General features: G+C 41.0%; 1 protein-coding gene across 2 annotated transcripts in view; it reads right to left on the bottom strand.

Annotated features, from left to right (window-relative positions):
• gnl2 (G protein nucleolar 2) overlaps window positions 1-26039 on the bottom strand; it is a 46203-nt gene that overhangs the window by 15784 nt on the left and 4380 nt on the right. The window contains exons 1-9 of one of the 2 annotated variants that reach the window (XM_078566967.1): window positions 21877-21952; window positions 20439-20520; window positions 19499-19593; window positions 18249-18388; window positions 13910-14094; window positions 12920-12986; window positions 12067-12225; window positions 8578-8691; window positions 1899-2027 (exon numbers count right to left, since the gene is read on the bottom strand). In XM_078566967.1, the coding sequence (XP_078423093.1) occupies window positions 1899-2027; window positions 8578-8691; window positions 12067-12225; window positions 12920-12986; window positions 13910-14094; window positions 18249-18388; window positions 19499-19593; window positions 20439-20461 (912 nt within the window). In that variant the 5' untranslated portion in view covers window positions 20462-20520; window positions 21877-21952. Of the gene's footprint in view, window positions 1-1898; window positions 2028-8577; window positions 8692-12066; window positions 12226-12919; window positions 12987-13909; window positions 14095-18248; window positions 18389-19498; window positions 19594-20438; window positions 20521-21876; window positions 21953-26039 lie in introns of those variants that run through there. The other variant, XM_078566965.1, reaches the window with a different exon arrangement.

The raw sequence follows: 26039 nt of genomic DNA on the forward strand, positions 1-26039 counted from the left end.
TCTTCTCCAACTTCAAGGGTTTTGATGTTTCTTCAAGAGAGCACTTTATGAAATCTGACTGCTCCTGGTGATAGCATCAACTGAATGGCCAATTGTACATTGGAGAATGAGCTAACTATGTGTGCTGAAAATCTCTGACTCCTAGCCATTCCCTGTTAGGATCAAAGTCAATCTGTCCACCCAGCTATCATCTTCTAATAACAATCACCTTTATGGATCTGGAAAAAATTCTAAATTTCACTTTCTAGATGTCAAACAAACCTTTTAGCTCAGTCAGAATGAGCGCTTAGAAATCATATAACACAAAAGCAAAATACTGTGGGTTCTGGAAATCTGAAATAAAGACAAAAAGTGCTGGAAATACTCAGCAGGTCAGGCAGCATCTTTGGAAAGAGAGAGGGAAAGCAAAGTGCAACAAGTTCAGAGGGGGACAGGTTGGAGTGAGATGAGCAGAGAAATTGAGATGGTTGACGTCATGCCAACAATTCTCAATGAAAGGATCTAGAGGGTAAGAGGCTGGGGGAAGTGGCAGGCGTAAAGGCATTCATTATGTGGGGATAGACTCCTGGTCAAAGAAATGGACACAGAGGCAGAGGTGGAGGAGATGGAAGAAGAGCTCAGTGTCATGCTGAGCTTGAAAGTCATTGAGGTGGGGTCATAAAGAGATGAAGCCAAGGCCTTTGGAGTTCTGATGAAACGTTGACCTGAAAATATTAACTCTGTTTCTCTCTCCACAGATGCTGCCTGACCTGCTGGATATTTCCAACACTTTTGTTTTTATTTCTTATTAATTATAGTCTTGTAAAAAAAAATTGAGAGTGTGAAATGACCACTCATCTACAAAACCTCGGCCAATTCAGTCAGTTGTAACCTTGACGTTGAGTCATTAGAGCAGGGAGCAAGTTGTATTGGTGACACATGATTACTGCACTTACTGAAATATCTGGACAGTTGGGCAGAGAGAAAATCTATTTAAGTATTCCTGAAAAAGACATATTGTTGAAGATTTTTGTCTTGCAGTCATCAGGACAATTCACAAGAACACCAGTAGTAAAGGGAACAATAATTTATACTGCATGAGGAGAGAGTGCTAACTGATTGCCAAGTGGACTCTGATTGTTGGAGGCAATGCCTCTACCAATAAGACAGACTAAAAGGTTTAATGTTAGCGGCCACATAAACGCAGCAAGGTCTTTGTGAGAATGGATGTTATTTTTAAAAATATTTTTAGGGAATATTGTTATTCCGTGAAGAAGGCGGTGTTTCTGCGCGTAGATGATTTGATTATGATGGAGAAAAGGTACTAGAGACAGGTTGTCTGGGAAGTAAGACATGAAAGAATAGAAGCGTTAGGTGTGCATTTGTAATGAGATATTACGGTGGGTTTGAGGTACAAGTAAATAGGTTGGATCTAACATTAAGAGGCCGTGTGGTATGCCTTTCTTAAGGCTACAGCAGTTTGCCTTGGGTAATATTACAGGATTTTATATTTAAACATCCATAAGGGAGTATTGCCTGGAAGGTGTTTACTTGTGTGTCTGATCAAGTAGGGAGTTTTTTGGGGGAATGTTTGGAAGACTAATTTTAACCGTGTAACTGCAGTCTAATGTGCTTAAGTTTTTTCTTCTTGTTAATAAAATTTTTACTTTTAATTTTTTAAATCCCAAAAGTGTTACTGGACTTCTTGCTGCTGAGATCAGTATATTCTCTTCTTGTTTTCAGAATACAAAAAAAAAGGGTATGGTACATTAGCCAAGTTTCCCTCTGGGATTTGGTTTGCTTAGCAATTAGCATCTACTGCGGTCATAAAAATCTTCCATTCAATTTCTCCTGTGACTGGATTTGGTTAGACTTTCAAATTTTTAATTTCACAAGATCTTGTGGTCCATAATACATACCTTTGTTTCACCAGCAATAGGCGCAACATTGCAGACTTTCTTGGATCGAAGTGCATTAATAATAGAGCTCTTGCCAACGTTAGGATAGCCAATGAAACCCACACTGATCTGCTTTTTGTCACTGTGTAGCTGTTTAAAAAAGGGGATAAATTACACACAATGCATTTATAATATTAGTTCGTTCTAAATTACAGTAGAGTAGATAGCAGTTTTAAAATTAAAGCACTGGATTTTTGATAATTTGTATGATACATTAATCCTCAGATACTCATAAGTGCAGGTCTATACAAAATGTGTTCCTCTTTTCTCTCTGCCCATTTTTTGAGGAAAAAGGGAAGATGGAGGAGAGCGAAAGAGAATGCAAACACATACAAGAACAAACCTTCAAGATTTCAAAAAATATTATTGTATCAAATGGTGATCCCAAATCAATAGAAAAAGTTATCGCAAACCTACAATTTTGTTCCATTTTTCAAATTTTTAAGTCCAGCAGTGAGAGACAATTGCCCATTAAAATAACATTGGACAGTTATAAACTGGCTTACCAAATGTTTAAACCATGCTACTGTTAGATTCTATTAAAGTTCTCTTTATAGATACAGCAACAGTATTGTCGGGAGAGAGTAGCCCTGGGAGTCCGCAACTTCGACTCTGAACCCCAGAAAGTCTCATGGCATCAGGCCAAACATGGGAAAGGAAGCCTCCTGCTGATTACCAAGTATCGCCCTCCCTCAGCTGATGAATCAGTGCTCCCCCATGTTGAACATCACTTGGAGGAAGCACCGAGGATGGCAAGGGCACAGAATGTACTCTGGGTGGGGGACTTCAAAGTCCATTACCAAGAGTGGCTCGGTAGCACCGCTACTGACAGAGTTGGCTGAGTCCTAAATGACATAGCTGCTAGACTGGGTCTGCGGCAGATGGTGAGGGAACCAACAAGAGGGAAAAATATACTTGATCTCATCCTCACCTGCCGCAGATGCATCTGTCCATGACAGTATCGGTAGGAGTGACAACTGCACAGTCGTTGTGGAGACGAAATCCCGCCATCACATTGAGGATACCCTCCATTGTGTTGTGTGGCACCATGCTAAATGGGATAGATTTCGAACAGCTCTAGCAACTCAAGACTGGGCATCCATTAGGCACTATGGGCCATCAGCAGCAGCAGAATTGTAGTCGAGCACAATCAGTAACCTCATGGCCTGGCATATCACCCACTCTACCATTACCATCAAGCCAGGGGGATCAACCTTGGTTCAATGGACAGTGCAGGAGGGCATGCCAGGAGCAGCACCAGGCATACCTAAAAACGAGGTGTCAACCTGGTGAAGCTATAACACTACTTGCGTGCCAAACAGCCTAAGCAGCAAGTGATAGACAGAGCTAAGCGATCCCACAACCAACGGATCAGATCTAAGCTCTGCAAGTCCTGCCACATTTAGACGTGAATGGTGGTGGACAATTAAACAACCCACTGGAGGAGGCAGCTCCACAAATATCCCCATCCTCAAAGATGGAGGAGCCTATCAGTGCAAAAGATAAGGCTGAAACATTCGTAACAATCCTCAGGCAAAACTGCCTGATTGGATGATCCATCTCAGCCTCCTCCTCCAGAGGTTCCCAGCATCACAGATGCCAGTCTTTAGCCAATTTGATTCACTCCACGAAAAGGCTGAAGGCACTGGATGCTGCAAAGGCTATGGGCCCTAACAACATTCCAGCAATAATAGTGAAGACTTGTGCTCCAGAACTTGCTACACCCCTAACCAAGCTGCTCCAGTACAGCTACAATACGAGCTTCTACCCGGCTATGTGGAAAATTGCCCAGGTATGTCTTGTACACAAAAACAGGACAAATCTAACCAGGCCAATTACTGCCCCATCAGTCTACTCTCGATCATCAGTAAAATAATGGAAGGGGGTCATCAAAAGTGCCATGAAATGACACTTGCTTAGCAATAACCTGCTCACTGACATCCAGTTCGGGTTCCGCCAGGGCCAGTCAGCTCCTGACCTCATTACAGCCTTGGTTCAAACATGGACAAAAGAGCTGAACTCCCGAACTGAGGTGAGTGACTGCCCTTGACATCAAGGCAGCATTTGATAGAGTGTGCCATCAAGGAGCCCAAACAAAACTGGAGTCAATGGGAATCAAGGGGAAAACTGTCCGTTGGTTGGAGTTATACCAAGCACAAAGGAAGATGGCTGTGGTTGTTGGAGGTCAGTCAGCTCCAGGACATCACTGCAGGATTTCCTCAGGGAAGAGTCCTTGGCCCAACCATTTTCAGCTGCTTCATCAATGACCTTCCTTCCATCATAAGGTCAGAAGTTTGTTGATGATTGCACAATGTTTAGCACCATTCGCGACTCCCCAGATAATGAAGCAGTCCATGCCCAAATGCATCAAGACCTGGACAATATCCAGGCTTGGGCTGACAAGTGGCGAGTAACATTCGCACCGCATAAGTGTCAGGCAATGATCATCTTCAACAAGAGGGAATCCAACCATCACCCCTTGATGTTATATGACATTACCATTACTGAATCCCCCACTATCAACATCCTGGGGGGGTTACCATTGACTAGTTTGGAAGTTTTTTTTTGATTCATTCAAACTGGACTAGCCATATAAATACCGTGGCTATAAGAGCATGCCAGAGGCTAGGAATCGTGCGACAAGTAACTCACCCCGACTCCCCAAAGTCCACCATCTACAAGGCACAAGTCAGAAGTGTGATGGAATACTCCCCACTTGCCTAAATGAGTGCAGCTCCCACAACACTTAAGAAGCTTGACACCATCCAGGACAAAGCAGCCCACTTGATTGGCATCACATCCACAAACATTCACTCCTCCACCACCAATGCACAGTGGCAGCAGTGTGTACCATCTACAAGATGCACTGCAGGAACTCACCAAGGCTTCTTCAACAGCACCTTTCAAACCCATGACCTCTACCATCTAGAAAGGCAAGGGCAGCAGATAGATGGGAACACCACCACCTGGAAGTTCCCCTCCAAGCCACTCACCATCCTGACTTGGAAATATATCGCCGTTCCTTCACTGTCGCTGGGTCAAAATCTTGGAACTCTCTTCTCAACAGCACTGTGGGTGTACCTACACCACATGGACTGCAGTGGTTCAAGAAGTCAGCTCACCACCACCGTCTCAAGGGCAACTAGGGATGGGCAATAAATGCTGGCCCAGCCAACGATGTTAATGTCCCGTGAATGAATAAAAAAACTTCCAAAGAACAAAAACATTGACTTTCAATAAGTTAAGAAATCGGATTCTCAATCCAACAACATTAATCTTCATAAGCTGGAGTTCTGATCCATTACTAACTCCACAAGTAGGCTTTCAACATGTTGGCCAGAAGAGAAATCCAGAAAACCAAAGAATTCTTCATTTGCAGCATGTCTTTCTAATGTATTGAAAGAATTCATTTTATTTCCAGAACAGAGAGTAGAAAAATAATCCATAACCATTTAAATATCCCTCACAAAGCAAATCTTTCATTCACTAAAAACTGGCACCAGCCTGCAGGATGTTCAGACTTTAAATACAGTGTAGTTAGTAATAGAGGATATTTATTGTATAAGCATTTGCTCAGCCATGTTTTTGCACAATAACTTGCGTCACTGTCTCTTTATGATGAATGATTGACAACTCTGAATTAAATGGGTTTTGGACTATTCAAGTACAGGAGAATTTCTCAGCTTTTATTGCTGGTAAGAGATCTGGTCACTGTGGATGAATCAAGATTTGTATTGTCTATAAGCAAATTCACAAGATCTAAAAATCCAGTCACTTATCAAAGGCTGTAGAAACACAATCTAGAGTAGAGTAATGTTGTACAAAATTATCCCTGTTTTGCTTCTGATTATTGCACTAATTTATATCTGACATTATAATTCAGCTTCTGTGCATTAATTACCCTTAAAGTAAATCTGACCAAATAGTTTTGGCCTATATACATTGGTCTGTCATGTGTGATAATTTCCATCTTTCAGAAGGGTCAGGAGTAAAATCTGGGCATGCTACCTGATATCCCGCATTCAACGCTACAGTGAGCGTATTTGTTAAGAGTATCATGGTCAAACATGATGCTGTCCTTACACAATATTTAAAAATGCATCTTTTTGAGCAGAAACAGGAACCCTAACAGTACATTGTTCCTCCCAGTCCTAACACTGAGGCCAACTGTAAAACCCTAACAGCTTCTCCAGCCAAGATGAGATAATTCTTAAGAAAAATAGAACTGAATTTATTATCTTCTGGTCAGTGTTGTTTGACGATGCTACAGATGATGCTTTTACACACCAAGTCATCTAGGCACTGATTTATACAAATTATATTCAACATTTAGACAGATTTAACAAATTCACAATATCCAGTTTAAAAAGAAAGTTCTTACTGCTTTTCATTTCACCTAGCCTCCTCCATTGTTTTTCACCATTTTCTTCTTAAAACTAGTAGGAGGAAGGTCTATATGGGCATTACTGTGAGCTCTAGCAGTGAATATCTCTCCTCAATAGCGCAACAAGAGGTTCATATGATAATCAGAAAACACATGACTTGGAATGTGTTACAAAGTTTTTTTTTATTTATTCACAGGATGTGGGTGTTGCTGGCTAGGCCAGCATTTATTGCCCAACCCTAACTGCCCTTGAGGTGGTGAGCTACCTTCTTGCAAAGTTAATAACATATCAAACCTTTGCAATGATCACAATCTGCCAGTTAACTCACCCAACCCCCAATGCCATTATCTCTTGCCACAACCACACAAAAGTAAATGTGCAATGGAATTAAGGAGAAAAGGCAATTCCACAAATAAAATAAAGAATGAATAGACTACAAGGCAGCACAATTCCCTACTTTATGAAATGCATAAACAGTAAGCAAATGACTGAGAATTTGATGAGCTCAACCTGACAATATATGATCTATGGCCTTCAATATAAAACGCAGAGTTCAGTAGGCCTTCCATTTTTATTTTGTAAATTAAGGCCTGCATTTTGCAACACACTAATTATTTGTATACAGAAATGTTCATAATTGTGAAATCCTTTTATTATTTTATACTATTGCAATCCTAGACCTGAACCCCAAGTTGCTGGTAATATCCGGTTATGGACCAATAACGTTTTGTTTAAAGTAGACAAAGTTTGAGATTCAAGAAACTTGTTTAGTGAGTAAAGCCACAAGATTCCACGGGTTTTGAACAAACAGAAATAAACTTTACAAGGTAAGAAAGATAAAATAATTTACAATATCTAACAATTTACAATATCCATCTTATATATTCTATCATTCAGGGTTAATATGAGATGCATGTGAACTAACAGGCAAACTGCTGTCGAACATAACCACACAGCATAATAAATGGCAGATATGACCGAGACAGAGCCCATGGAGTTCTCAATTACTCACCCAGACATCAGAAACATTGAGTCAACCAATCTCACTGAAACTCTATCCCTCTCACGAGAGATTCCAGTCTTTACCTTTGACGATCTCACCTTAGAATTCTCTCCAAAAGTCGCTCAAACTTGGGCTGCATTAACAATGGCCCAACTCCCTGGGTTTCAATCTCGTCTCCCAAGATTCCGTTCCCCTGGATTCTCGAGCATGCACTCAAGCACTAACCCACAAGCACAACTTCAGCTCTGCGGCTGTGCTGAGCAGGACACTACTGCTCCAAAAGGGTACTTTTGCCCCAACACACCACAGCACAGTCACCAAGCTTCGGCTGCCTTTGTGGATCTTCAAGGCTTCCCCTGAGCCCTCTTCCATTACCAGGGCTTCTCCTGAGCCCTCTCCACTTAAAGTCTGCTAACTGCAACCTTTTTTCTAATTGGAGCCTCTTTCTCTGCTCCTCTTTTTTTAACTGAACGGTCCCCACCCTGGGACTCTTCTTTTAGGACCTCCCCCTGTCCCCTCTTGCTTTGGGACCTTTCCCCATCCCCTGCCTTAGACACTTGTTGGCAATGGCGCTCCGCTCCTGGTCACCTGACTCGGGTTTTCACACCGTTTTCCATCTCTGTTCCGGATGTGGTGGGCCCGTCTTTGGCCCAAAGAACTTAAAGATGCAGATCTGTGCATGTTCAGCCTGCTTCCAGTCTGCACATGTGTGGAAACTCCACGGTCTGCCAGGAACTAGAGTCCCTAACTTCTGCCCTGGACGAAATGGTAAGTCTGGCTTTGATAACAATAATTATTTTATTTTAATGACTGCCTATAACTATGTTATGAATTATGATTACATGTTTTATTTGTATCGTCATCACAATTCACCATCTGCCGCCATGAGGATTTTTCAATAAGCCAAAACCAATTATTTACCTAAGTCTGATTCGTTCACCTGACATTACAATCCTCAAACATGATCTACCTTTAAACTATTTACAGGACAAGTGAAACAATCTTAGTTCAGACTTTGAGGGGCTGCGCAGGCAATCTCCTGTAACCATACTGCATGATCTTAATTACAGTGATACTTACACTGGGTTTTATTTCATTGCATGTTGCTATACAGGGAAAGAGCAGACCCATAAATGTGCATTATCCAACATGTATCCATTTAATATCATGTACAACAGGCTTTCAAAGTAAGTTTTATTTTCTATGCCCTTTGTGTTCTTATCCAAGTCAGTATTTTGTAAAGACCTCTTACCTTCCCAAACTGCCGCAAAAGTTGGATGAGAGCTCCTTTTCCAAAGGGATTGGTGAGGCTGGCATGAAAGGCAAGAGTTGGGTATTCATGCGATAGGACTGCAACCCATCGTTTCTAGAATACAGAGAATTTAACTGTTCACTTTTAATGTTGTGACTAAAGAAAATATGCAATATATACAATCATTATTTTCTTTCACTGTAAAAAAATCATTTGCTCAACTAATATTGCGGAACTTCATTCTAAACCTATATGAAATAATATCCTATTGATTGCTGCATTGGCTCAATGGTTCAACTAATTTAATAATCAGTGAAGCTTTTCAGGTGTTTTTAATTCATCATCGAGTTATTCAGAGCTGATTTTTTTTAATTCATTCATGGGATGTGGACATCGCTGACTCAGCCAGCATTTATTACCCATCCCTAATTTCCTTGAGGTGGTGGTGAGCTGTCTTCTTGAACCGCTGCAATTCATGTGGTGTAGGTACACTCACAGTGCTGTTAGGGAGGGAGTTCAAGGGTTTTGACCCAGCGACAGTGAAGGAATGGCAATATATTTCCAAGTCAGAATGGTGTGTGGTTTGGAGGGGAGCTTGGAGGTGGTGGTGTTCCCATGTGTCTGCTGCCCTTGTCCTGGACGCTGGCAGTTGTGAGTTTGGAAGGTGCTGTCTAAGGAACCTTGCTGCCTTCCTGCAGTGCATTTTGTAGATGGTACACACTGTTGCCATGATGTGTCAGTGGTAGAGGGAGTGAATGTTTGTGGAAAGGGTGCCAATCAAGTGGGTTGCTTGTCCTGGGTGATGTCAAGCTTCTTGAGTGTTTTTGGAGTTGCACTCATCCAGGCAGTTGGAGAGCATTTCATCACGCTCCTGACTTGTGCCTTGTCGATGGTGGGCAGGCTTTGGGGAGTTAGGAGGTGAATTACACACCGCAGGGTTCCTAGCGGCCACAGTATTTATATGGTTAGTCCAGTTCAGTTTCTGGTCAATGTGGATAATGGGGGATTCTGCAAGGGGCAATGGTTAGATTCTCTCTTGTTGGAGATGGTCATTGCCAGGCACTGTGTGGCGCAAATGTTACTTGTCGCTTGTCAGCCCAAGCCTGGATATTGTCCAGGTCTTGCTGCATTTGGACATGGGCTGCTTCAGTATCTGAGGAGTTGTGAACGGTGCTGAACATTGTGCAATCATCAATCACCATTTCTTGATATCACTTGGAGTGAATTGAATTGACTGAAGACTGGCATCTGTAATGCTGGGGACCTCAGCACTTCTGGCTGAATATTGTTGCAAGTGCTTCAGCCTTTGCTTTTGCACTGGATGAGCTGGGCTCCCCCATCATTAAGGATGGGGATATTTGTGGAGCCTCCTCCTCCAGTGAGTTGCTAAATCGCCCACCACCATTCACGACTGACTGTGGCAGGCCTGCAGAGCTTAGATTTGATCTGTTGGTTGTGGGATTGCTTAGCTTTGTTTACCGCATGCTGCATATGCTGTTTGGCACACAAGCAGTCCTGAATTGTAGCTTCTCCAGGTTGACACCTCATTTTTAGGTATGCCTGGTGTTGCTCCTGGCATGCCCTCCTGCACTCTTCACTGAGCCAGGGTTGATCCCCTGGCTTGATGGTAATGGTAGAGTGGGGGATATGCCGGCCCATGAGGTTACAGATTGAGGTTGAGTACAATTCTGCTTCAGCAGTGCCTCATGGTTGCCAGTCTCGAGTTGCTAGGTCTGTTCGAAATCTATCCTATTTAGCACTGTGGTTGTGCCACACAACGCGATGGAGGATATCCTCAACATGAAGACGGGGCAGGACGGGACGGTCTCCACAAGGACTCTGGGGTGGTCATTTCTACTGATACTGTCATGAACAGATGCATCTGCAGCAGGCAGATTGATGAGGATGAGGTCAAGTATCTTTTTCCCTCTTGTTGTTCCCCCATCATCTGCTGCAGACCCAGTCCAGCAGCTATGTCCTTTAAGACTCAGCCAGCTCGGTCTGTACTGGTTCTACTGAGCCACTCTTGGTGATGGGCATTGAAGAGTACATTCTGTGCCCTTTCCACCCTCAGTGCTTCCTCCAAGTGCTGTTCAACATGGAGGAGTACTGATTCATCAGCTGAGGGGGTGGGGTACATGGTAATCAGCAGGAGGTTTTGTTGCCCATGTTTGACCTGATGCCATGAGACTTTATGGGTCCGGAGACGCTGTTGAGGACTCCCAGGGCAACTCCCTCTCGACTGTATACCACTGTGCTGCCACCTCTGCTGGGTCTGTCCTGCGGTGGGACAGGACATACCCAGGGATGGTGATGGTGGTATCTGGAACATTATCTGTAAGGTACGATTCTATGAGGATGACTATGTTAGGCTTTTGCTTGACTAGTCTGTGGGGCAGCTCTCCCAATTTTGGCACAGATGTTGGCAAGAAGGACTTTGAAGGGTCAACAGGGCTGAGTTTGCCGTTGTTGTTTCCAGTGCCTAAGTCGATGCTGAATGCTCTAAGGATTTCATTCCTTAGACTTCGCAGTGGTTTATACAACTGAGTTTCACAGGGCGTTTAAGAGGCATCCACACTGCTGTGGGTCTGGAGTCACATGTAGGCCAGACCAGATAGAGAGCAGAATTCTCTCGCTAAAGGACATTAGTGAACCAGTTAGATTTTTACAACACTTAACAATGGTTTCATACTCATCATTAGACTTTTAATCCAGATTTTTATTGAATTCAAATTTCACCATCTGCTGCGGTGGGATTCAAACTCAGGTCCCCAGAGCATTACCCTGGGTCTCTAGGTTACTAGTCGTGACAATAGCACTATGCAACTGCCTCCTCCAATCTGCTCAAATGGTGAGTGCACCCAAATCCAGGCCAGAAATTTCTTAAATCTGGTCTCAAACTCACTCCACTAAAAAATTGGTATTCACAGATCCCCACTTCATTAATCACCATCTTCGATTCCTTCCTCCCACTTTGTTTGAGGATATGACTTTTGTTGTACTGTGACAAGTTTCCTGATCTCATGACAGTTTTACAAGGTCACCAATTCATAGCATACCACCAGGTTGCTATTATCTCAGAATGTAATTTCAACCCACTTGCACTTCCAAGGGAATTCCAGACTCTACGGCACTAACACTTAGATCAATGGACTAAATTATCATCCTGATATAGAATTACAAAAAAGTACTAAATGTTTTAGCAAAATGTGCAACAGAAACACCTTTGTATGATAGTCTATACTGGTATTTTGTAAACTGAGGCAAAATTGTTGCCATAAACTATTGTGGTGACACATTGGATTATTTTAGCAATGTGTAATTAAAAAAAAACAGAACAGGGCTTTGAATTTACAATTCCCATTTTGAGAGTTTGCATTTTGAGCTCGCCATTATATGTGGCAGAAGATGGCACTTTCCCCACACTAAAAGGAAGGTAATCATATTCCAATGTTGAATTTTTAAGCAAAATGAAAACCAAAAACTTACAGTTGCCCAGGTAGGTACAAGGTCACACTTGTTAAACACAAACACCAAATGCTTCCATGGCTTTTCCTTCTTTATGTAAGCCTCTATATGGGGTGAACGTGTTCCCATTGGATCTCTAGCATCCAGCACTTGGATTATAACATCCGAAGAATCAATTACCTAACAAAAATTATTTTTTTGTTAAATAAGTAAAAATAAAACCCATATATTCCAATATCCAAGCAAAGAAACATACTTATCCTCAGCCTATACTCAACCATCTATAATATTTCATTAAAATATTTATTAAAGTGGTGTACAATTATTAAAGTTAAGTGACAAAAACATTTGTACATGTTTCCTCCAAAACTGGTGGGAAAAACACAGAAGACGTATTCAATCGCTAATAAAACAGAAAATGCTGGAAATCAGCATTTCTCAGCAGGTCAGGAAGCATCTGCGACCTGCTGAGTATTTCCAGCATTTTCTGTTTTTATTTCACATTTCCTGCACCTGCAGTAATCTGCTTTTCAATTTTAATCAATTCCTATTTGGTGTGGTATCTGGTATTGCATCTTGGCCTTTCATCATGCAGCAGAGCAGAACATTGTCTAAGGAAAGCAACTGACGCCATTTACAGATGGAGGAAGAAACAAACCTCTTATAATAGATATAAATGACTTTTAAAGAAACTTATGAGAAACAATGGATGGCGTACAATTCACAGGTGTCTCCACTATAATTCTTATTGATACTCACTATTTTGCTGATAGCAAACATCTGATTATTTGGTTTACAATAACATTTGGAATCAAGTTAACTGCTAATGCCCAATAATACGCCCACTGATATCATTCCTTAACAAAACACATACCTTGTATAGCTCACCCCATATTCTTTTGGACTGCCCTTTTTTGAAGATTTCTTCTCGGACTTCATCCCTAAGCAAAAATTGAAATCAACAGTGCTTAATCGCCAATAATATTACAGTCAATCTCCCATATTCCCCTCCAAGTCACACATCATGCTGACTTGAGCATTTATCGGCATTCTTTCATTATTGGCAGACCAAAATCCGAGCAGACCTTACCCAACAGCACTGTGGGAATGCGGTCAGCACATGAATTACTGCAGTTCAAGGAGATGGTCCACTACAACTTTAAGGCCAAGTATAGATGGGCAATAAATGCCTGAGTCACCAGTGCTACCCACACCCCAACATGAATGTTTTCTTTTAAAAATATCTCTATAGGCATCAAATCTCTGATTATTAAAAAGACAATTCTTTCCCCACTAACAGCCAAAAGCTGAAGCAGATATTCACCAACTGTGCTCTTAAGCACACAAGTGTTGCTCAGAGCAAATCTTGGGTATTTTCTGTCCAACCAGGGAACAACTGGCCTGCACTTACCAACCTTGCACACAACCAGCCAGCTGAAATTGGGAACTTATAACATATCTTACCACTCCTAGCCAATGTGGCAATGATACAATGCACTGTATTAGCCTGAGATGCAGCACCTGCTTCAGCCTTTGCAGCAACTATAAGGCTTACGTCATGAGAGGCAGAGAGTAAATTCCTAAAATGTAACGAGTGGAATATAACCACTGCTGATATTGAGAACATAGATGCAAAAACATACTGAAGCTTTAAGAAACGCCAGTGTTTGTTTTCCAATTTTGAGTAGAGCAATTAAGATACTTGGGTAGTATCTTTGTAATTTTACATGCTCTGATTTTTAAATGAATAAAAATACTTGTGTTCCTAAGGTATTATGGAAACTCCAATAATAAATCTGCAATATTCAAAAACAAGAGCTACATTTGTGCATCCTAACAGTTCATGTGTCCAGATTTCGCTCACCGTACTCCAGTATCTTCCACAACCAGATCGCGATCCTTTTCTAGATCATATTCTTCTGCCAATGTTTCAGCTTTTTCCACCAGGCTCTGTACATCACAAACATTAAGATTTGGTCTCTTTCGCTGAGCTTTAGGACCAAAGGTTGTTTCAAATGTTTCCGTATCCAGAATGTGTACTTTTGAATTCTGCAAGCAAATAATTTTCCTTTAAGCATTCATTGCTTTGAAACAGATATATACCTACCCAAATGTGTAATGTCAATATACTATACTCAAATATGACCTCCCCACCCAAGCTCAGTGAACAATTCACTACACAGTGTGATACTGAGACATATGGTTCAGGAAGCTCGCAATTGATCTTGACCAGGATGAAGTGGGAAATTACAAATTACAATCAATAGGGTAGACTTTAGATTTCACTGCCTGAACAGCAAACTGGTAGAATGGAGCAGAACCGCCACTGAAAGCAATAGAAGCGCCTTGATTTTCAATCACTGGGATGATTACCAATCAACCCCATTGTTTAGAGACGTTATGAAATAGAAGATTCACTCCTGATAATTATTAAGTAACCTCCACTGAGAAAACTGCATCAGTGGGCAATGAGAAAACAACTGAACTTGACAGCTTTGCCTTTACAGTTGAATAGCCTGTCAACACACCCAAACTCATACATAAAGGATCACTTGGTTGAGGTACTCAAATCTGTGCCTGAAGAAGTTGCCACCTTCAAGAAAGCAGGGAAAAGGTGGGGGTGGGTGGGGGGAGAGAAACCATTGTAATTTTTTATTATCTTCCAAATGGATACATCTCCATTTAATATAATTGCTCATATGGACGCAAAAGCCGTCATCATCTACAAACAAGACGAATATTCTCAGCACAGGAACTCAAGACTCAAAGATGTTAAGGAAATTACTGTACCAATTCACCAACCTTAGCTAGAGGAAATCACAGAAATTTGAAGATTTCTCCATCTGTTTTAGCTCAACTCATAGGGAATTTTTACAATCACCTTTTGTTTTGACTATAAACTTTAAAATAAACCATGGCTTAGATAGAAAAAAAATGTTTTAATAACAGCCATCTATGCCAAGATATGCCTTGGAGCAAAAACAGCAATTCGTACTTACGAAATTCTCTACTTTTTCAGTCACAATCATTGAATGAAACATAAAAAGGTGCAGATATCTTGGAATGTCAAGGGTCTAAACATAGAGGAAATTTCCACAATTTCTGAGACACTGCCAACCTAGGCTATCCAAAAAGCTTAAATCCTTCACTTCATTCATGAAAGGATGTATGCTCATGCTCGGCCCAAAGCAGAGCTTTCATCATGTTCTTGAAACCATGTTGGGAAAAATTAATTGTAGAATGAAGCAAACAGCAATGCAGACAACTGACAAGTACATCAGTGAATATGGCAGGAATAATAAATATAAATGGATGGAATGAAATGAACTGCACGTTCCAAATCACATTACCTGTGCAAGGATGCAACAGACAGCCTGGAATTGAGTGAGGATGGAATTTCAGTCACATAACTGATGTTAACTTATTTGAGAGGAAGACACACAGAAAGTAACAAATATAAATTAATACTTAGAGAGGCCTAATAATTATAGCCATGGTTAGGCAGTGGGATTTATACATGAAATGTATATGAAAGCTGGTATCCAGGCACTGTCCTCTTTCCTCCAAGTTTATCTACTACATTAACCTTTCACACGCAGAAATATAGTTTTTCTTGACAACACCACAAGATCTATCTCATGGACTAGTCTTACCCCAAATCAGATCAACCATGATTTCATTGAATGTAGGAATAGGCTCAAGTTGCTGAATGGCCCACTTCTGTCCCCATGTTGAATTGCATCTGTAATTACAAACTGACTGCCAAAACCATAACCTTAACCTCTACACTATTTCCCATTTCTGAAAAACTCATAAAACATTAAATGTGTGCCTGGCACATTTTTGTGGGGACTGTAAATATGCAAATATCACTGGGTTTGGTTATTTATGAGGTATGTGGTTATCCTTACGAACTTGTAACTTCCTCTATGCTCAAAAGGCTTAGGAAAGGCACAGAACACAATGCTGGTGAGAGACTAGTGACCAACATTTACAGACTGCAGCAACAATCAACGCATATTATTGCTGAGCTTTCATCTAACACTTGATGTTCACATAGAAAAATTAAGTAATATCCTTAAGTGGGCACTCTCCTGTGAACGAAAATATGCAGTTTTAATACATCTTCTAAGTGGAATGACATGCCGCGGGACTACCAATTAGCCCTTAATTAGGGTGTAATGTTTTCAAGACCAAATTCCTCAGTCTGCACTTTAATGTGGTAACAGAGTATTACATTTCAGGCTAAAACTCGTGGTCAGGTTTATTTACAAGTCAGGTAATTACTCACCAGTAAAAATACTTTGCAAATTACCAATAGCACAAAAACTTTTTTAAAAAATCACTCTACAATGGGTTAAACTATCTTTTTCAGTCTGATATTCTTCAAAATTTTTTGAAAAAGCAAGTTTTCATGAATTTCAATATGAAATTTGGGCGATGCAATTCCAGAAACTGCAAGTGTTAATTCTAGAAAATGAAAACATAATGAAAAGAGTGCTTATATGCTCTAGTTCAAAAAGCATTTGAATAAAGGCCCAAATCAATAAAGTTCAAAGGTACACCAGCATGTACTGTGCACAAAACTGTTTGATGAGCAACTGCTCATATTATTGCCAGGCCTCTCACATTTCTTAATACTTTGATGATCATTATTTGTAGCAGCACTTAGGACAAAGCTTCTGCACCGTGGCTAATTTACAAATCAAAGTATCGTTTGGACCTTGCACAGAGCTAATCTCTGACAACTAACTTGAAGATTAGCAAAAAAAGACAGCTTCCACTTTAATACCATTTCTGAAATAAGGTGTAACATGCATAAAGATACAATACACAAGATTATGTTATCTGGCACAGGACAAAACTCTACATTTGTAAAAGTATATAGATACTATTTTTGTGATAAGAATATCTTCATATGATTAGCATGAAGTGCAAATGCTGCAAAATTATTTTACATTTACCAGAGGGGTTTTGCTAAAACCAACAACTGCTGGTTAAAAAATCTAAAATTACAGCACTGTATCTCAGTATCAGCTTTCTACACTATTCCATATATGGGCAGTTAGTACTCTGATACTCCTGAAAATACAGAGCTCACAATGATTTCTGATCACCATTACCACCTTCTCAAGAACAATTAGGGATGGGCAACAAATGCTGGCCTAACCACACCCCAATAAAGAATAAAAAATAAAAAAGACCTCCATGACTGTTGAAAAAGAAACTTGCCAGAAAGGATCAGAATGCTTTACTTATTTATGTTTTTGATTAAATTGCGGCAAATGCTAAAGGGCAAAATAAATCTTAGAAATATCCCACAAATTCCTTTGAAAGAAAACCCTGCTTTAAAGGAATTAGTCACGCATCCCCTCAAAAGTTCTAAAGGCAGGAGCCTTTTGAATCATTCCAAATGTGACGGCATCAGGATAAAATGCTTTATTTCAAGGGAAGTTATACCTAATACTGAATGCAACTTCAAATAGGATATAGTTGTCACAAGGCTAAATCTTATGATACTGTTGAACAGCATCGCATAAAAATGCATTAAAAAATACAGCAGTCCAAAAGCTACAAGTTGTACTGCTGATTAAAAGAACAGAGCTTAAATTATTTCCAGCCAGCAATGTATTTAGGCCTCTCAGGAGGGTGATTTGAAGTTTTTTCAGAATTAGGATTCACTATTTAACTTTTAGATTCCCATTTAGAATTCATAAGACAAACTTTTTGACACTGCACTTCCTCCCGAATACATTGTCAACATCGGGAATGTGCCATCAGAATTTGCATCGCCACAGCCAGTGAACTTAACAGTAAACTACTTCAGAGGCTTCTAATGAAGAGTCATACGGACTCGAAACGTTAACTGTATTCCTCTCCGCAGATGCTGTCAGACCTGCTGAGTTTTTCCAGCTATTTTTGTTTTTGTTACTTCAGAGACTATACTGTCAAGAAATTACATACAAATGTAGATTGACTGAGGCGAGAAAGAACCAGAGCATTTCTTTTGGCGTATTTCCGAATTTTAAACATAAACAATGAGAAATCGAGATGCACAAATACTCTCCATTTCAGTTTAAATACAATGCTACATTAAAAACTGCAATTAGCAACCACTTAGTTAAAAAAAAATCAAATTTCTACAAATGATGGCTACGTTCCTAAATTTCTATCGAATCAACAAAAGAAAGTAAGTAACTTACATGAGGCTTGATTCGGTCATTCAGAAGAGACATTGGAAGTTTGGTCTGCTTCATAACTACCCTATAAGGGTCTTTCATAACGTTACCCATCTCATCTTGGAATTTTTGCAGCAATGACTGCTTTATGACCCGAGTGTTAGCTGTTCACAAAACACAAAGATTTGAGAGCATTATATCTTTTTTTTTATAAAGCAGTCTTTTTGTCAAGTTTTAGAAAAAAATCTGTGCAGTACCAGGGGGTACACACACAGGGAACTCTATTCCCAAGTTTCTGCTCTTGCATCAGGCCACTAAGCGGGTGCTCAACTCATTTAAAAATTACCATCTGAACTGCTGTAACCTGCAAGGCTAGGGACCAGGTGCTGGAAAGTGGGATTAAAATGAGCAGCTAGTTTCTTTTTCCTCTTTTTGGCTGGCGCAAGCACGACGGGCTAAATGGCCTCTTTCTGCACTGTAACTTTTCTATGATTTTATGGGTGGGTGACACTCCCAGCAGAATTGATTTCCTTGGCTCAGCGTTTTGTCTAATTGAGGAACTGAGGTCAAGCACTTAGGTGGGGAAATCTTGGTTGCGGGTTTGCATCTTATTATCCAGCACCAACACGAAACCACGGGATAATAAATGAATAAAATCATTAGCAAGGTTTAATTCAAAGAAAGCAGAATTTTAAATTCATATGCACAGTTGAACCATCTATGAAGCATCTTAGATTGATTATTAATTCAACTCTCTCATTCCTTCACTCCCAGCAGCTCCTGCTATTAAGTTTCTAAGGTATCATATATACTGTTAAAAATAAAATATTAAGTACTACACAAAAACAGGTTATGTTTATTCCTTGTATTTACTTAAAAAAAAGGTCTCAGTTACTGTAAGAGCCAATAACATCTATCTCTGGAGTCCAAAGTGTGCAATACCTTATTACTCAATCATATTTAGATGACAAATGTTACTTTGTAACAATTATAGGTTGTATAAACACTAGAAAAGTCTGAACAGAAGACAAGTACTCTCATACTTTCTTTGAATTCCTTTGCCTTGTATTACTGCTTCAGATCATTCCCAGCTACACAAAAGTGCAAGAGGCTGATTTTACCTGCAGTTCCTGTAAAACCCCAGACAGTAAGTTTTCTGCTGACTCTGGCCACCCAAAGAAGATGATCACTGTGTTATGTATGCAGGTGGAGCCCGTGTGTCAAACCATGAAAACTATACCCACATTCTTTCTGCATGGAAAATATGAACTCACCGAACCACTTGATATTTGGCTCCACGCGGGCTACAGTGCCAGATGAAACTGTTGACTGGTATTGCAGGGGCTTGATGACCTTTCCTACTTTGTTTCTTCAGGGAAAGAAATAATTAGGTGTGCATGTAAGATTTCACATTATTAACAAAGTTGCTACACTGTGAAGTAGTGCAAAAATACAATTCATAGATAAATTCATACACAGATGGGGTTGATTGTGCATTTTGAAGATTGTTGCACCACCTCAAAATTTGGGAAAAAAATTCTAACATCCTTAATAGAAAGTGAAGCAAAAACACTAAGTGGATAAGCCATAAGGATGCAATTATTGAGTATGGCTTATTAAACCATTATCCACCCTGATGCAAAAATTACTTTAATTGTAGGGGCACAACTTCAGAGGTCATGTTAGAAAGCACTACAATGGAAACCTCCATTTTACCTCACAGCTGAGTGCTTAACGCAACTCAGTAATCTACCAGGCCCCTGTCAACATTGTCAGGGACTGACTACAATAAATCTTTCATCCTGCCATCATTGTGATTTTGCAGTGATAAAGCAGATCCCTGATATGTACACATATTGCTAAAATTCAAACAGGCACCCCACATCTGTAGCACCATGTGAGAGTATTTAATGTTACAAGATCAGTGATTACTTGAATCATGAAAAGCTGTGGAGGTACTTCTTCCTAGGTCAAACGTTTTTCAGCTGATGTCACAACCCAGAGTTTACCAGGGTCCTATTAGCATCCCACTCCTTTCTCCTCCCTTCCCCTCTCACCTTTTTACAAAGATACAGCAGATAAAGCTTTGGTAAGATCAAATTATGGAGTTGCATCACCATTCTGAATAGGGTGACTGAGTGTTAACTATTGTTCAGATAAATTCTACAATTAGTTCATTGAATTTTTGCACCAAAAGATAATTGGGACACTTACCTTCGTTCTTTCTGTCTGTACATATTAAGGCGTTTAATAGTTGCCCGGTCCCTCCTGTGGCCTCCTGCATCTTTGGGCCGATCTGCACAAAAACACAAGTACCAATAAAATACAAACAACTGACTAATATACCACATTTCAAACTGCACTTATATGGATATTTCTGTCACTTCTCCAGTAAAAAAAATTTCTGAATTACTCAATCATTTGAATCAGGGAACAGAAATGTAGCTAAGTTGAATTAAGCTTTAATGAAGAGGAAAATGTCCTGTAGAACATTCCAAGGTTTTAAAGATGTTTTGTATCCATGTAACATATGTGATATCTTGTAACCAATGTGTATATTACGGCTAACTAGAGACATGATAATGACTTTACAGAACAAGGGAGGCAGGAATTGAAGAATACTAGCTGTTTCAGACTTTTACTTCAAGTAATTTTTCTCCAACAAGCCTGTACAAATTTAAAATTTGTCTTGCAACTCCCTAAAAAACTAGTGACTCAGTTAATGTTCGACATCTGCTTCATTCCCAGAGGCTGATCTCAAGTAGTTGTAATTTTTTAAAGTTTGGTACAAACTTCGAGAAGAATGGGTAAGGTGGTGGACAAACTGCTAAACTATAGATAATCTTATGCTGTTGGCTCATGTATACCAAAAAAAGTGGACCGAAATCATCCAAATCCACGGCATAAACACTACACAGCATGTGCCATCTTCATAATCAATGAGACTATATTATTAAAGTTCCAATCTTTATTTCCCCAACAATCTTTAAGTTTTCTTTAACAGTCTGAATGTAATTACTTTAACTGAAATCATGAGGTATATAAACAGCAAAACATGTTCGTGCCATATTTACAATAGTTAATTCTGTCAGATTCTCATCCTTATTTACAAATCCCTCCATGGCCTTGCCCCTCCTTATCTCTGTCATCTCCTCCAGCTCCATCATTCATATTTATTCCCCTCTTATTCTGGCATCTTGAACATCCCATATTTTAATCTCTCCAGAATTGATGGCCATGCCATCAGCTGCCTAGGCCCTAAGCACTGGAATTCCCTCCGTAAATGTCTTCAACCTCTCTTTCCTCCTTTAAGATGCTCCCTAAAACCTACCTCTTTGACCAAGCTTTTGGTCATCTGCCCTAATATCTGCTTGCATAGCTCGGTATCATATTTTGTTTTATAATGCCCATGAAGCACCTTGAGATGGTTTATTACGTTAAAGTGCTATATAAATATGTACCAATGCTGTTGGAAAAGCATAACACCCAGCTTGAAGAGTACATTTTTACAATACAATCATAAGCAAAAATAGAAACCATGCTTTTTTATATATCATGAAGGAATGTTAACCAACTTGGTCAGATTACAAACACCATAAAGTGTTTCTTAAAAGTCTTCTTGTTGAAATTGTACTGTAAGCATTGTACATACCCTCATTATCATGGCTCCCAGGAGATAGTGGTCAAAATTTTACTGTGGAATTTGTGAAAGCTGGGCCCTCTCTTTCCTCGCCCAATTAATTCCTACCCGCCCCCCCGCCCCCTTCCCTTTCAAACGCTAAATTACCCAACCATGAAATTATAGTGTGATGCAGCACAGGAGAAAGCCATTCGACTCGTTATGCCTGTGTTGGGTCTTTGGAAAAGCTATCCAATTTAGTCCCACTTGCTGGTCTATCCTCATGGACCTGTAATTTTTTTCCCTTCAAGTATATATCCAATTCCCTTCTAAGTTTTAGTATCGAACCTGCTTCCACTGCCCTTTCAAGCAGTGCATTCTAGATCATAATTCATTACGTAAATAAATCTTCATCTCGCCTTGCAATCTTTTCCGCATCACCTTAAATCTGTCCCCTCTGGTTATCAACCATTTTGCTACTGGAAACACATGCCTCTTACTTACTCTTATCGAAATTGTTTATGATTTTGAACACCTCAAGCAAAACTTCTCTGAATATCTGTGCTCTAAGGTGGACAACTCCAGCCTCGACATAACTGAAAACCTTCATCCTTGGTACCATTTTAATAAATCTCTTCTTCACCCACTCAAGGCCTTGACATTATTCCTGCGCAGAATTAAACACAATATTCCAGCTGAGGTCTAACCTGTGTTTTATTAACTGTTTAGCATAACTTCCTTGTTTTTGCATTCTGAGCTTCCATTAATAAAGCTAAGGATCTCACATGCTTTTTGAACAGATTTTTCAACCTGCCCTGCAAAGGTTTCTGGACAAACATCCTCTGGTCTCTGTTCCTACATCCCCCTTAAAACTGTACCATTTTGGTTTATACTCATTCTCCCTATCAAAATGTAACACTTTGCACATGTTAAATTTCAGTGACCACGTGTCTGCCCATTTCCACCTTTGTCCTCCTAAAATCTATTATCCTTGTTGTTTACCACTTTCCCATTTGCAAATGTTGAGTTAACGCCCCATAAAACCCAGTCTAGGTCATGAATATATCAAAACAGCAATGGTCCCAATACTGACCCCTGGGAAACACCACTGCATACTTCCTTAGTAACCTTCTCTGTAACTTAATTGAGTTCTTCAAGGAAGCAAATGAAACATATTTTATTATTCATTTACGGGATGTGGGTGTCGTTGGCTATGCCAGTGTTTATTGCCCATCTCCAACTGCCCTTGAGGTGGTGGTGGTGGTGGTGGAGTTGCCTTCTTGGTTAGGTACACCACAGTGCTGTTAGGGAGGGAGTTCCAAGATTGACCCAGCAACAGTGAAGGAACAGCGATATATTACCAAGTCAGGATGGTGAGTGGCTTGGAAGGGAACTTCTAGGTGATGGTGTTCCGATGTACCTGCTGCCATTGTCCTTCTAGGTGGTATTGGTCATGGATTTCGAAGGTGCTGTCTAAGGAGCCTTGGTGGGTTTCTGCAGTGCATTTGTAGATGGTACACACTGTTGCAAATGTTCGTTGGTGGTGGAGGGAGTGAAGGTTTGTGGGAGGGGCGCCAATCAAGCAGACTACTTTGTCTTGGCTGATGTCAAGCTTCTCGAATGTTGTTGGAGCTGCACTCACCCATCACGCTTCTAACTTGAGCCTTGTAGATGGTGGACAAGCTTCGCGGAGTTGGGAGGTGAGTTACTCGTTGCAGGATTCCTAGCCTCTGACCTGCTCTTGTAGCCACAGTATTTATACGGCTAGTCCAATTCAGTTTCTGGACAATAGTAACCCCAGGATGTTGATAGTGGGGGATTCAGCAATGGTAATGCCATTGAATGTCAAGGGGGGGGATGGCTAGATTCTCTCTTGCTGGAGATGGCCATCGCCTGGCACGAATCTTTCTTGCCACTTGTCAGCCCAAGCCTGGATATTGTCCAGGTCTTGCTGCATTTGAACATGGACTGCTTTAGTATCTGAGGAGTTGCGAATGGCGCTGAACATTGTACAATTATCCGTTAGTATCCACACATCTGACCTTATGATGGAAGGAAGGTTATTGATGAAGCACCTGAAGGTGGTTGGGCCTAGGACACTACCCTGAGGAACTCCTGCAGCGTTGTCCTGGAACTGAGATGGTTGATCTCCAACAACCACATCCATTTTCCTTTGTGCTAGGTATGACTCCAATCAGTGGAGAGTTTCCTTCTGGTTTCCATTGACTCCAATTTCGCTAGGGTTCCTTGATGCACACTTGGTCAAATGCTGCCTTGATATCAAGGGCAGTCACTCTCACCTCACCCCTGGAGTTCAGCTCTTTTGTCCATGTTTGAACCAAGGCTGTAATGAGGTCAGAAGCTGAGTGACCCTGCTGGAACCCAAACTGAGCATCAGTGAGCAGGTTGTTGCTAAGCAAGTGCCGCTTGATAACACTATTGATGACCCCCTCTCTTACTTTACTGATGTTCAAGAGTAGGCTGTTGGGGTGTTAATTTTCTGGGTTGGATTTGTCCTGCTTTTTGTGTACAGGACATAGTTGGGCAATTTTCCACATTGCCAGGTAGATGCCAGTGTCGTAGCTGTACTGGAACAACTTGCCAACAGTGTGGCAAGTTCTGCAGCTCAAGTCTTCAGTACTATTGCCGGAATATTGTTAGGGCCCATAGACTTTGCAGTATCCAGCACCTTCAGCCGTTTCTTGATATTATGTGGAGTGAATTGAATTGGCTGAAGACTGGCATCTGTGATGCTGGGGACCTCCGGAGAAGGCCGAGATGGGTCATCTCCTTGACACTTCTGGCTGTAGATTGTTATGAATGCTTCAGCCTTATTTTTTGCACTGATATGCTGGGCTCCTCCATCATTGGGAATGAGAATATTTGTGGAGCCTCCTCTTCCAGTGAGCTGCTTAATTGCCCACCACCAATCACGGCTGAATCTGGCAGGACTGTAGAGCTTAGATCTAATCCGTTGGTTGTGGAATTGCATCACTCTATCACTTGCTGCTTATGCTGTTTGGCATGCAAGTAGTCCTGTGCTGTAGCTTCACTTAATTGACACATTTTTAGGTATGCCTGGTGCTGCTCCTAGCATGCCCTTCTGCTCTCTTCATTGAACCAGGGTTGATCCCCTGGCTTGGCGGTACTGGTAGAATGGGGGATATGTCAGGCCATGGGGTTACAGATTGTGGTTGAGTACAATTCTGCTGCTGCTGATGGACCACAGCACCTCATTGATGCCCAATCTTGAATTGGTACATCTGTTCAAAATCTCTCTCGTTTAGCATGATGGTACAGCCATACAATACAATGAAGGATATCCTCAATGTGAAGATGGGACTTCGTCTCCACAAGGTCTTGACCGCTACCGTCAAGGAGAGATGCATCTGCGGTAGGCAGGTTGGTGAGGATGAGGTCAAGTATGTTTTTCCCTCTTGTTGGTTCCCTCACCACCTGCTGCAGACCCAGTCTAGCAGCTATGCCCTTTAAGACTCAGCCAGCTTGGTCTGTGGTGGTGCTACTGAGCCACTCTTGGTGATGGACATTGAAGTCCTCACCCAGAGTACATTCTGTGCCTTTGCCACCCTCAGTGCTTCGTCCAAGTGATATTCAACAAGCAGCAGTACTGATTCGTCAGCTGGGGGAGTGGGGGGAGTACGTGGCAATCAACAGGAAGTCTCCTTGCCCATGTTGACCTGATGCCATGGTATCCAGAGTCGTCATTGAGGACTCCCAGGGCAACTCCCTCCCGATTGTATACCACTGTGCCGCCACCTCTGCTGGGTCTTGTGGAACAGGATCTACCTAGGGATGTTGATGGTGGTGTCTGGAATATTATCTGTAAGATATGATTCCACGAGAATGACTATGTCAGGCTGTTGCTTGACTAGTCTGTCAGACAGCTCTCCCAATTTTGGCACAAGCTCCCAGCTGTTCATAAGGAGGACTTTGAAGGGTCAACAGGGTTGGGTTTTGCCATTGTCGTTTCCGGTGCCTAGGTCAATGTCGGGTCTCCATCCAGTTTTATTCCTCATAAGTGACTTTTTCACAGTTGATACAACTGAGTGATTTGCCAGGCCATTTCTGAGGGCACTTAAGAGTCAACCACATTATTTTGGATCTGGAGTTGCATGAAGGCCAGACCAGATATCATATTTCCTTCCCTAAAGGACATTATTGAACCAGATGGGTTT

Source organism: Cetorhinus maximus, chromosome 21 (assembly GCF_964194155.1).
Source record: "Cetorhinus maximus chromosome 21, sCetMax3.hap1.1, whole genome shotgun sequence".
NCBI classification, from domain to species: domain Eukaryota; kingdom Metazoa; phylum Chordata; class Chondrichthyes; order Lamniformes; family Cetorhinidae; genus Cetorhinus; species Cetorhinus maximus.